We start from the raw sequence: 14,539 nt of genomic DNA, 5'->3' as shown, positions 1-14,539 counted from the left end.
AAACCCACATAACAATAATGCCTTTAGAATTTACTTTACTTTATTAAAATTATTTGTCTCTCCCACTAGAGTAAAAAGTTTCTGAAGGCTAGTTCTGCTTAATAAATATTGGTTAAATGACCAGATGAATACAATTTTAAATATTTAATTATATTTTATATTTTTTATAAATATAAAATAATTTTACACCTTGCTCAAGAAGGTAAACAAAATTTTATTCTCTAAAGTTGTCACTTTATACACACATATACATGTACACGTGTGTGTATGTGTGTGTGTCAAGAATATGGCTAAGGAAAAAAGGCCAATATTCTAAAATTTTTAAAGTACTCCCTATTTCACCTTTGCAGAATACTTTGGAATGTTCTGGATTTACTATATGCTATGCTTCTATTAATTAGATGCAACAACTGTCAATGACACAATTGTGCCTATCATGTATGTTAGTTGAAGTTTGTTCAAATTAGCTCTAAAACAATAGTTTTTTCTTAAGAACTTCAATTTTGATTGCTTATAATAAGTTTAAAAAAAAATTCACAAAAGTTCTAGAAAAAATTTAAAGTTAAGTCTCCTTATAAGGTATTTCATAAAGACCGACCAACTAAAAATTTTGTGCTAAATAAATTAAGTGATACAACTCTTCTTTTACTTGTGTTAACAATGCATTATGCAAACCACTGACAAAGTTGAAAGACGATGTAAAATGAGGAAAAAAACATCTGCATATATGACAGTTAAACACACAAACTGTTAAAAGATTCACAAAAGACAATTTACAAAAGAAATCTTAAAATGGTAAAATAACATACCAAAAAATGAATCTCACAACGTAACAAAAAATATACTAAATGAAACAATAATGAGGAATTATTTTTTATCTGTCAGATTTTAAAAGGTATTAAAAAATGTGAAATCCATTGTTGGCAAGGGTGTGGGAAAGCAGATACTCTCATACAACACTGGTAGGAGTATAACTTGATACAGATAGAAAAGCAGACAATTCCCTTTGATCCAACAATTTCATTTCTGCCAACTTACACTGATGAAGTAATCAGGCAAATGTGTAAAAATGTATGTGTAAGGATTGGAATGACAATAATAAACTCTCAAAAAAGATATTCTTATGCATCCATACAATAACAGAACAGCCATTAAAAAATTGATGTAGACTCTATACAGACTTGGAAATATGGTCACAAAATTTTTCAAAATAAGAGCACAGACAGGCAAAACAGTAAGAATAAGATGATTCCACTTTAAAAGTATGTAAAATGTGGAAGGATATATAAAAAAATGTTATAATGGTTATCTTGATAGGGGATAAGTGTGGTATTCTTTTAACATTATTCTGTGTTTCTGAATTTTTATGTGCATATTTTAGTTTAATGAAAACAAATCTAAAGGATTTTCAAGAAAATGACAAGTAAAACATAAGCCAGTCTTGACCCTCAATTAGATTTTTTTTTTTTTTTTGAGCCTCAATTAGATTTGACTTTCATGAACAATGTATCTGAAAGTTATTCTAAAAATGAGAGTAAGTTTCAGGAAAGTTATTGCCTAACCAAAATTCCACATTTACTTATTTAAATTGACCAAAACATTTCAAAGAATAAATATTTCAAACAATTAGAATAATTACCAGTAAATACAAATACCTAAGGATCAGATGCAGAAGCAAATCCACTTGTGAGGCAGTAAGTACAGTATAGTGGTTAAGGCTCTGGAGTCAGACACTGAGTCCAAATCTCACTTGCGTGTTGCTCTTAAAAGTCATTCAACCTCTCTGTGCCTCACTTTTGAGACGGTCTAAAACGGTCTAAAACTCTCAATGTTAGCAGTTATTAGTCATTATTACCATCATTGCAAATGGACTGGCCAATGTGCAAATCAACTAATAGCACCAACTCAAAGGCAGCTAGAAAGGCTATTTCTAATAGATGAAGTTCATTAACTGAATTAATAGTATGTTTCATCTAAATTTAAACAGTGTTTCTGGGAGAGATGTGCTAAGGCTTTTCACTAGGACTGGGGATTTGATCTCTATGTCTTTACAGTGTTCTATCAGTTTTTGCTCTATGTATTTCAAAGTTATGGTGAAAACTTCGCATTATTAAGAAACCTACCCCTATTTATCCATTTGATGATATTCACCCTAATCCTTCATCGCTTAACAGTAACATTGCTATCCAAGTTTTCTTGTTAACATTTCCCTAATATATCTATTTCCATCCCTTTATCTTCAACACTCCTGTGCCAGTTTGAGATGTTCCTTATAAATCAACATAAGGCTGGATTTCGTTTTTTAAATATGATCTGAGTTTCAAGTTCTTAATCATCCACATTTAATATAATCAGTAATCTGTTTTTAGTTTTTCCTGTCATGTTATTCTGTCTTAACATTTATTTTTTTTAAAGCACTAAATTGAAATACTACAGTTCCACTTTTTTAAAAAATTCCATCATTAGGCTTATTATTCATTTCTGTTGAAAATAGAAAATGTTTAGAAAATGTTTATGCTTATCAACTATTTCTGAACTTATTTTTATATAACTGCTATTCTCAAGCTAAAAATCAACTTTATCTTATTTAGGCAAATCTCATTGCTGGTTTGCAAATAGGCTAATTTCTGGTATGGGCCTATTAAATGGCATCTGCTACATTTTTTTTTTTTAAGGCAAATTAAGTAACTTTAATTTTAAAAAAGGCGTTTAGATCTAAAAATTCTATCTTATATATTTTGTTCTCTAACTTTTTCTGCCACACTCATACAGACATACACACAAAATGATGTAATGAATAAGTTCCCATAATTAAGTGATACAACATGCAGTATTTCAAAAATTAGGGTGATGATATTAGCAGCCTAAAAAAAAAAAAAAAGAGTATGTTTCATGTGTGCATACCTCCCACCACCTTCTTTACAGTTGGGACAGGTGCAAGCTACCCTCCGAAGTCTTTTTCCTTCTTGATGTTGTTGGTCCCCTTCTTCATCTACCACCTGTACTCTTAAATGTGTTAGATCATTGGTATTCAATGTAGAATCGCCACTGAGCTGCCACTCTTCAGGATCAGGTTCTTCTTCCTTGATCCTAATATCTAAAGAAAAAAGCAAATACAGATGAGAAGCAGCCCACTGGCCCAAAAAGCATGAGATCTGAGCCTCTCTAAGGTAAAGTGAATACTATGTAAAAGTCAAAGCTCATGTTCGTGGAACATAACCATTGGTCCTTATTGTGACTTATTCTTTTAAAACTATTTCTATTTTATTCTAAATATCAAAGAATTCAGCCAAAAAAGGGAATAAAGCCAGCATGAGAGCTTGCTTTTTTTAAGAAAAACAATTTTTTTGAGCAAGCTGAATCATCAATTCTGAAACTTCAATTATATATTGTTCAACTAGTCAATAAATCCAACAATCAATTCAGATTAGAACAAATTCTAATGCCTTAAACCTCTTTTTCATAACCTGTATCAATTAATCATCCCTATCTATAGGTACTATGTGAATGCAAAAGAAGGGGTCATTCACTTGAATCTGTTACTCACAAATTTAAGCTTTAAATTAAGTCAATCATTACTAAAATATCTACAATAGCCATAACATCATGGTGGAAAAGGGTACAGAACTATGAGACAGTTTCTTTTTTCAAGGAGTTTTATTACAAACCAGACTGGGAAACAGAATGAGGATGCAATGGTAAGGAAGAGTGGACATGGCAGCAAGTTATGCCATTTTCTCAGCAGAGCCAATCACCTTTATTTATACTGATAATGATATGATATCATTTTCTATGTGAAACTAAGATGTTTTTTCATCTCAGAAAACTTTTTTAAAGAAACAATATAGGGGGCGCCTGGGTGGCTCAGACGGTTAAGCGTCTGCCTTCGGCTCAGGTCATGATCCCAGGGTCCTGGGATGGAGTCCCGCATCGGGCTCCCTGCTCCTTGGGAGCCTGCTTCTCCCTCTGCTTCTCTCTCTCTCTCTCTCTCTGTCTCTCATGAATAAATAAATAAAATCTTAAAAAATAATAATAATAAAATAAAAAAATAAAGAAACAATACAGGATTTAGAACAAATACTGAATATAACCATTTTTGGTAAAACAAATTCTTGTAGATTTTTACTTCGACTTATGTAAACTAAAAATCTTTTTTTTTTTTTTTAGATCTAGATCAGTCACTAATTACTGGGGCAAAAATAGCCTTAAAAAATCAAATGTGCCTAGTAACTCCTGAATTTAAACTAATAAAAACTAGAATATATAGCCAACAATAAAGAAAAATGCCTCAAACAGTTTAAAACTAGTTTATTTTATCAGACTAACCACAACTAAGATTCAGGCAGGAAAGAAGGAAGAAAGGGGAGTCTGGCCTGGGCAACAGGGTAGATAGTTGTACCATTCACTAAAACAGGAATACTGGAGAAGGTCCAAATAGAGGTAAAGAAGGACAATTAATGAGTTCAAGGTTCAAGACCATGGAGTCTGAACTGTTCATGAGACATACAAGTAAAGAAGTTGGACCTACAGCTCTGGAGCTTAAAAAAAAAGAGGCAAGTGCTACAGATACAGAAATTATCAGTATAGGGATGTTGAGTGGCTCAGTCGGTTGAGCATCTAACTCTTGGTTTTGGCTCAGGTCATGATCTCAGAGTTGTGAGACTGAGTCCTGCATCAGGCTCCATGCTCAGCGGGGAGTCTGCTTGAGATTCTCTCTCCCCCTCTTCTTCTGCTCCTCCCCCGACTTGTGCACACTTGCTCTCTTAAAATAAATATATAAATCTTAAAAAAAAAAAAAAAGAAAAGAAAAAGAAATTCTCAGCATATATACAGTGATGAAGTCCATCCAAAGAAGTAGGTGAGATCACTCCACAACTATAAATAGAATGAGAAAAAAAGTAGCCTATGAGGAATACAAACATTTAAGGAACCAGCAGAAGAGGAGGAACCTGCAAAGGAAATTAGTATCCAGAAAAATGTGCTACATCAAAGAAAGCAAAGAATGTTATTTCAAGAAAGAAAGGAAGTAGTCAACATCAAATCTTGCAGATAAATGAAGAAACTAAACTAAGAACATGGGTAAGAAGTGAGAAAGTGTTTAACATAAAGTACAGGTAAGTTTTTCAAGAAGTCTGGTTTGAGAGACAAAAACATGGCAGTAGCTTAATGGGACCAAAGAGGAGAGTTAAGGGGAGGAGTGTTTTGTTTTTAAAGACAGGAAAAACCTGAACATGTTTAAATGCTTATGAGAAAGATCCATTATAGACAGGATGAAAATACAGGATTGAAATCCCTAAAATGTGAGGAAGGGATGATAAGCCACAGCACTTACAGGTTTAGCTAATGGTTTAGCCACAATTGCCTCTATTACATGAAGTAAGAAAAAATACAAGCATATTCATTCGTCCAGTAAATAATTAGCTACTATGTGCCATGAACTGTGCTAGACTCCAGACCCAGAGAGAATTCGATGACTGGAAATTAAGGGAAAACTGGTTTCTCTTTCCTCAGTGAAAGGATGAAGAATTAAACTATGTATAAAATTCCTCCAAATACACAACATAAATGAGTACTGACCTCTGTTCCTTTATAATCGGATGTCCATCTGCATCACTATGACAAAATACCTAAGTAACTTGCAAAAACATTGCACAGTACTAGCTTTATCAGTTAAATAAAAGACATAATATATGGATAACATATATCCAAAGTTGGGTAAGTTTGAAGTCCACAAAATGAGGAATTTTATCAGATGTTTTTAAAGGTGCTTGTCTTACATTATTGTGACAAGACAGCAAGTAAAAAGGACAAAATACTAATATCAAGAATGGATAAAGGAGTCTAGAGAGAAGAAAAGTTTTACAGACATAAAGAGAACAAAAAAAGCAACTGATAAGAGAGGGCAACTTGACCGAGGGGATGAGGGTATTATAGCACATTCCTGCTCCTATTGCTAATTCTCTTACTGGAACCTACAAAATACGTTTAAATAATGTGTCATGGACATGAATATTCACAACACAGGACATAAAACCTAACATATAAATTGAACACATCTGGTCCACCTACCAAACTTTCTCCTTGCATCCCTCTTAGTTTTACAGCATCATAAGCCACCTAATTGCTCAAACTATCAACTCTAGGTGACTCCTGTCAGTCCATTCCCAGCCTCTCATCTCCCTCTTTTGTCAATCCATCTTCTCCACAGCTTCCAGAATTTTCTTCCTAAATAAGAATCTAATGGCATCACTTTCCTGATAACCATACTTACACTAATTCTCTATTTTCTACAGTATAAAGACCAAACTCATTAACTTGATATTCAAGAATGTTCTCAATCTGGCCCCAACCTGCTCTTCCAACTTCAGTATTAAAACACTAAAATTCTCATCATTTTCAAAATATATGCCCTTTGTCAATGACACTCTTTGTGTGTGTGTTTTGCCTAGACTGTTTCCTAGTCCTTTCCTTTTTCATCTAACCTCCATTTATTCTTCAAGGCTAGTTCAAATATCATCTCCTTTATATATACTTATGGTAGTTAGATTTATTGGCTCATACATCCCTTTAGATAATAAATGCTTCACTCCAGGGTGCTCAGAAAATACAATCTAACTAAATGAACAAACTTTCCCTAAGGAGGAACTTCCAATATAGGTAATAATCTACCTGGAAAGACTTTGCCCTCTACTTTTCTATGCTCCTTCTATCTGCAAATAATACATAAAGAGATTTTTTATAAGATTAAGAGTCATTTCATGGGGAGAGGACCACAAAGTGCTCACTAAAAATAATAGATTAATTGCCCAACAAGTGTTACGTCAAGTTTTAATCACTTCACTTGCTCATACACAATCCTGGGGTATTTTAGAATCTTAATGATAATAATAATCCAATAAATCTAAAACAATTCCCCTTTGCCAACTGCATACCATTTTAATTACAGACACCTTAAAAATAAGTCTCCAGTACTAGGTGGTCAAGGTTACATCTTCCTCAATATCTTAGTGTAGATGTTAGGAAAATATTTTTTACTGTGCTCTATTTATTAATGTCCTATATGTGGTGCCTACTTATTCTTAGAAATCTACGATTTATAAAGCTCAGAAAAAGGGGAAATAATAATCCATTAAAATGGCCCACACAAGTATGAAAGGGTACACATTATTATTAGGTATCAGGAAAATAAAAATTAACATCACAATGAGATATCCTACATACCACCTAGACGGGTAAAATTCAAAACAGACCAGGCCAACTGCTGGCAAAGTAGTGGAACTGAAACTCTCCCACACTACTGGTGGGTGTGTAAATTGGTATAACTTTGGAAAATCTTATAACCATATCTTCTAAAACTAATCCAATGTATACCCTATATCTCAAGCAATTTTATTCCAACAAAAATGCATACACATGACACCAAAAATAAAAAAATTCACCCTAAAATGAAACAATTCCAATATCCACTAGTATTGGAATGGAAAATAAATCATGATATATTCATTCATACAATGAAACATGTTATGAAAATTAACAACCTATATGCAACAGAAACGAATGTCACAAACATAATTTTAAACAAAAGGCTCACGCGCACGTGCTTTCACTCTCTCCAAATTCCATTTATATAAAGCTCAAAACAACAGGTAAAACTACTGTATGGTGACTGCCTACCTTTAAGAGGGGTAATGACTGGGTATAGGGAGATTGCTGGGTTGTTGGTAGTATCTTATTCTCTTGATCTGGGTGGTAACTTTTCCTAGGTGTTCATTTTATGGAAATTCATCAAATTATACACATATGATTTCACATATTTCTGAATGTATATTCAATATGCTTACACTCAATATACTTATATTCAATTATACTTCGATGTAAGTATTATTCTAAATAATTTTTTCCAGTAATCTATAGGAGATTACCTAGGAATTCTGTGTCGGTCAACTTCTTTTGTTGTGGTTTCATCTCTAGTTCCTATGTAATCAGTTCTAACACCTTCCCCCAACATAGGAATTTAAAACAAAACAAAACCCTTAGGATGAGTATGCTCCAAAGAGTAAGTCCATAAACTGATGTTTAGAATATAATGTTATTCACTCAGTAAGTATGTGAATGACAACAATGTGCCAGTCACTGTTGTAGGTTCTAAGGACAAAACAGTTAACAAGAATGAAGTTCACACCTTTATCAAGCTTCCTTTTTAGTTGGAAGAAGACAGAACAAATAAATACATCCACAGTATTTTAGGTGATAAAGGGTTATGGAAAAAATGGTGAAGAGAGGCAGGAAGTAAAAGGAGTGAGGTACTGGCTATTTTAGAGTGGTCAGAGAAAGCTGCCTAGAGGCAAAAGATCAAGTACGGTGGAGGAAAGTATTCCGGGCAGAAGGAAAGGCAAGTTGGATGTATGCTTGGTGTGTTCAGGGAAAAGCAAGGAGGCTTGTGTGGCTAGAATGAAATGACTATGAATAAAGTATAGTAAGTGATAAGATCACAAAGTAAAAATATGGGGGAGATAAGAATATATATGAGTTACACATTGTGTATTATCTCATAGGCCATTATAAGGACTTCACATTTCATTCAGAGTGAGGGAAGCCACCAAGGGATTAAGAGTGGAGGGGTGATATAATTTAAATTACATTTTTATTAAAATAAATTCAAGATCACTCTAGCTACTGCACTAAAGAGACTGCTGGGAGGCGAAGGCAGAAGTAGGGAGACTAATTAAATTAGGAAGCTACTATATAATTACCAAAGCAAAAAATGACAGTGGCCTAAAACTAAGGTGTTAATGAGGCAACAGTAAGAATTGGTCAGAGTCAGTAAGTATTTTGTAGGGGTAGAGTCAAAGACATTGCTAACAGGCTTAATAACAGGGTTTTTTGTGAGGTGTGAGAACAAGAAAGGAGTTAAAGACAATTCTAAGAGTTTTTTCTTGTGCCATTAACTGAGATAGGGTAGACCAGAAGTAGAAAAGATTGTGGGAGAGGGGTGCCAATCAAGGACCCATCACTGGATATGAAAGTTTTGAGGTGCCGAAGAAAAAACCAAGTGATGATGCTACTCAGGCAGTTGGTGGGTCTGGAGTTCAGGCAAAAGTATGGCCTGCAGTTACAAATCTGGACATCATCAACATATACAGTTGGCTATTGAGAGTGACCTGGAATAGAGTACAGATAGGAGGAAACTCTGGGGCACTTCAAAGTTAACAAGTAGAAGAGATTAAAAAGAACCAGCCAGTGAGACAGAAGGAAACTAGTACTCAGAAAGCAAGTGAAGCAATCATTTCAAGAAGAACAGAATCAGAGATGTCAATGCTTGATAAGTAAAATGAAGACTAAGAAATGACGTTTGGATGTAAAAATGTGGTAATCACAGGTGATCTTGACAAATGCTGTTGCAGTAAAGAAGTTAGGATGCAGCCCTGCCTAGAGTAGATTCAAAAGAATGGAAGATGAATTGGAAACAAGTATATACAACACTTCCCAAGAGTTATGCTGGGAAAGCAAGCATTATAAAAATGTCACTGAAATTCCTAAGCTAGCCAACAAAGGCAGATTTAACATGTCTAGTAGCAATACATGTATAATATACACTAGCAATATAAAAAATGAATATACTTATTTAAACATGATTTTGGGTACATAAGGAAAAACAAGTTTAAATGCCAAAAATTTAAGCAATGCAAATAGATTTGCATACACACTTAAGAACTTTATAAACAGTACTATTTTTTTTAAATTGTATTTACTCTCTACCTCAAAATGTTTAAATTTCCTTTTTATCTGGCCTGGTATATGACAGTACTATCTCATGATTATGGTTGTTTTCAAGGCCTACCCTAATAAAACAAAGGGATACAGAAATGAAAAAAATTACCTATGTATCTCGGCAAGACTTGAAGGAAAAGAGAGAAAACAGGGACTTTAAATGATGAAATACACACGACATAGACACACACATGCGATATGGTTACACAGACTAATTTTCTTGTGTAGCCTATGGACAAACACAAAACTGAGAGAATGATACAGCTGAACATGTTATTAATACACTTTAAGTGCAGAAATACCAAAAAAGGGAGAAAGAATGTGACAGAAGCAAAATCTCCTGGGGTACAGGAGTGTGGTGAGGGTTTAGATGAAACTAACTTCCCATAGCCACCACTATATAGCACTGTTGACTTTAAAGAGTTTGGCTGCTTTTGTGTATTAGGAAGATAAAGCCAGCCAGCGGTCTCCAAATCTTTCTGACTGTACGGCACTATTAGTAAAGCTGTGAATAGGGAACCCATAAATATTAATTAAGCATATACACTCTAACTGATTATAAAATATCGTAAAACACAAATACACATAAAAGATAAACAACTTTAATTTTATTGTTAATTACGATAGCTCAACATTAGGTAATATGTCACAACAAAATATTTAGGGCAAGATTCAATGTTATCAATAGCAGAAAGGGACTACTCTGCCACTTTCTTGTTGTTCAGTGATACCTTCATTTTCTTTTCTAGTCAATCCATGGTTTCTTTACATGGATATTAAAGTCTGCTCTGAAGGTTATTCAGTTCAAACCAGAAAATATAAATCCATTTAATTCAAGCTTATATAAACAGCAATATGTAGCAGGCGTGCTAAAAGCATATAAAAAGTGAGACAGTGAGCAGGCTTAGCATATGTAACACAAACATAGCTGACATGGAATTAATGAAGGCACCAACGGTAATCTGTATAATCAATATTAGTTAAGCATTAATAACTCAGGGCATGCCTAGATTTCTATTAAAAATATTACCAGAAAATGCTAAATGCTTCCTCCTAAGACTATCTGGCTAATTATTTATCAATAGAGCTAAGAGAATATTTAAGATACATTCTTAACTGGTTTATCAAGTCTGGAATATGCATATTTAATTTAAATAACTAACACTAAATATGAATTACAGTACTGTTGATAAAATGAGATATTCTCCTTTATCAACAGCATATCATTAGGATTTTGTTGGTCTTATCAAAGGCTTTCATATTCTCTGCCTTCAATTTTTTAAGCCCCGATGAAATTACTTCATTTGATTCTAAAGTTTATTTTACATTTTCCCTTTAATCAGTTTCACCTGCCTTAAAAAAAAAATCACCTAAACAGAATTACAGGATAATCCCACAAGATCTCATGTATTATTTTTAATTAGATTTTCACATTCATAACAATTCACATTCCTAAGGACATATCAGAGCTACCAAGTCTTTCTTTTCCAATTTTTCTTTCAAGGAGAGAGTTTTCAACTACAGACATGGATTCTTATAAATACAACTTCGTTAACTTAATCAAAAGAAGTTAATACTTTAGGGGATAGTTATAAAAACAGAATTTTATTCCTTTACCTATTATAAACAAAATATATGTACATGAAGCAAATCTCTTTCCCACAAACCCTATCTCCCCAGATCTGGATTGTTACTCTTCTGTGACTGCTCCCTTCCCCCTATTTAAAATTAATCTTTAATTTCATCTCAACTATCTTTTTTTAAAGCCTCCCTTCTATTTTTTTATAGCAGTTTTCCAAATTATCTTCAAAGCTTTTCTACCTAATTAGGAGATTATACAATAGGATTATTCATCCTAATAAATCTAAATAATAACAACTTTTTACAGGATATACACACACAGATGTAAACAATTAGAAATAACTGATTTTCTAATATGCCTTATAGAAGACCTCAGTTATAGCCACACCACAAATATATAAGAAAAAGGCCATGCGACAATTAACACACTGTAAAACTTCACTTTATTTCATCTGAAGTACTAGGTAAGTCTCTGTTAAGGGAGCAGTGTTCTATCAGATGATGATGATAATAACTAGCACTTAAGATTTACTTGTCAGACACCATTGTAAGCACTTAATATATATTCCCCTACTTTCTACATAAGAAAACAAGGTTAGCAGTTTGAAGTAGTAAGAAAGCACATAATTGAAAATGGATAGAGCCAGGATATAAGACAAAGACTTATGCAAAACATACTGCAAGTACTGCTAAAAACCAGTTCTCTACCAGGGTTAGTTCCCAGGAACAGGAGCTTAAGTTAGCCCCCTAACATATGAATATGTAACTTTAACTGTAGTATGATCAAATCAAATTAATGTGACTTAAAATCTGGGGAGGATAAAGAAAATGTTGTGTATACATACAATGGGAATATTGTGCAGCCTTAAAAAAGAAGGAAATCCTGTTACATGCTATACAACATGATGAACCTTGAGAACATTAGATGCTAAGTGAAATAAGCCATTCACAAAAGAACTAATGTATGATTCTTCTAATATGAAGCATCTAAAGTAGTCAAAATCACAGAAACAAAGTAGAAAGGTGGTTGCTAAGGGCTAGGGAGTAGGAAGGGGAGAATGGATACAGAGTTTCAGTTTTGTAAGATGAAAAGTTCTAGACATCTGTTGCAGAACAGTTGTAAGTATACTTAACACTACAGAACTGTACACTTAAGTATGTCAAGATGGTAAATTTAATGTTATGTGCTTTTTACCACAATAAAAAAAAATCTGGAAAAATCTCCCTTGTTGCTTCCCACCATGGGGGACTTCATTTTAGGAACCTCACAGATAAAATCTTCAATGTCACATACAAGAAATTCAGAATAACTGTAAAGGAACACATCAATGTATTACCGCAGACAATGTTCCTTCCTAAGGCTCCTCCCTCCCCACCCCGTAAGTTTGAGAGACTAGTTTTTCTCTCTCCTTCAGATAAGAAAAGACTACTTTAAAGTTACCCTAAAGTTAAAAAAAAAAAGATAAAGTTGTTCTCCACCACTTCCCCAGGTTAAAATACTAAAAAGGATGACAGTTCCCAATAATCCTTGACTGGTAAGAAACAACAAAGTGATTTGTTACAAGCAGCTGTCACAACTCTCACTATTCAAATCTTAATAGTACCAAAACATTCATCCTAAAAGTAGATTCAATTTTTGGATACAACTAAAGATGAACTGAAATAACATATTATGAGTACCATTAATTAAACTGGGAGATATAACATTGTTCTTCATTCAAAACAGACCATAACATAAACCTCCTTACCACCTAATCATCTAAATATTCTATCCCTGGCATAAGCAAACACTTTCCTAGTCTAAGTAGTTGAGGACAAAATTACACTTAAAAAAAATCTTTTCCTGGGCACCCAGGTGACTCAATCGGTTAAGCATCCAACTTGTGATTTCAGCTTTGGTCATTATCTCTTGGGGGGTGAGATCAAGCCCCCCACTCCACGCCCAGTGCCCAGCGGGGACCCTGCTTGAGATTCTCTTCCTTTGCCCCTCCTCCACTTGTGTTCTCACTCTCAAATAAATAAATCTTCCAAAAAAAATCTTTTTTCTTCAGTCTAGTAAAAGGGGGGGGAGGGAATATACAAAAACAGCAAACAAGTTACATATGATTTTTTTTAACCTCACCTGGCAAATCCTATTCTTTTTCATGCCACCTACCCAATAAACATATCTTCTTCCATATTCACATATATATATATATATAACTTATCAAGAATACAAAAAAATAGGGGCACCTGGGTGGCTCAGATAGTTAAATGTCTGCCTTCGGCTCAGGTCATGATCCCAGGGTCCTGGGACTGAGCCCCATGTCGGACTCCCTGCTCAGCGGGGAGCCTGCTTCTCCCTCTCCCTGCTGCTCCCCCTGCTTGTGCTCATGCTCTCTGTCAAATAAATAAAATCTTTAAAAAAAAAAAAATGCAAAAAATAGCTCTATATTGATTTTATTACTAATCCAATCTCATTTCATGCTGCAAGAAAACTCTCTTCCAAATTACATGGTTTGCAATCTCTTAAAATATTCCTTAAAAAAAAAATAGCCATTACAGGGGTATCAGTCAGTTAGGCATTGGACTCTTGATTTCAGCTCAGGTCATGATCTCAGGGTTGTGACACTGAGCCCCAAGCCTGCTTAAGATTCTCTCTCTCCTCCCTCTGTCCCTACCTCTCAAACAAACAAAAAAGCCATCACAGAACAGCTTTCAGTTACGCTTTTTAAATATATTATACTATAACTTCTTGAAACACAATGGCCATGGCATATAGCATAATATAAATTCATTTTCTCAAATTAAAATACCCTGGGGCTCTTTTCATTAAGTTTTAATTATAAAACTTTAAAAAATTAAACACTGGAAAAGAGTATTATTACTACTTCAATGTTTAATTATTATTTTTTTTTTTTTAAGATTTTATTTATTTGAGAGAGAGAGAATGAGAGAGAGCACATGAGAGGGGGGAGGGTCAGAGGGAAAAGCAGACTCCCTGCCGAGCAGGGAGCCCGATGCGGGACTGGATCCAGGGACTCCAGGATCATGACCTGAGCCGAAGGCAGTCGCTCAACCAACTGAGCCACCCAGGCGCCCTCAATGTTTAATTATTTGTATACCACTTTAAAATACATCCAAAACTTCTAAAAATCAAAACCTTCAGGGCATGAGCTGTTTAGGATGGTAGTTTATGAGATTAACT

The 14,539-nt window shown here is 34.1% G+C and overlaps 1 protein-coding gene across 2 annotated transcripts in view; it reads right to left on the bottom strand.

Moving 5' to 3' along the window:
- Positions 1 to 14,539, bottom strand: part of SP3 (Sp3 transcription factor) — a 55,788-nt gene that overhangs the window by 7,294 nt on the left and 33,955 nt on the right. For both annotated transcript variants that reach the window (XM_035007738.1, XM_035007739.1), the window contains exon 5: positions 2,905 to 3,097. In XM_035007738.1, coding sequence (XP_034863629.1) covers positions 2,905 to 3,097 — 193 coding nt within the window. The remainder of the gene's footprint in view (positions 1 to 2,904; positions 3,098 to 14,539) is intronic.

This window comes from Mirounga leonina, unplaced genomic scaffold (assembly GCF_011800145.1).
Source record: "Mirounga leonina isolate KUSES-001 unplaced genomic scaffold, KU_Mleo_1.0 Mir_151, whole genome shotgun sequence".
NCBI lineage: Eukaryota > Metazoa > Chordata > Mammalia > Carnivora > Phocidae > Mirounga > Mirounga leonina.
The sequence above is the reverse complement of the archived record's forward strand: the minus strand, read 5'-3'. Positions and strand labels throughout refer to the sequence as shown.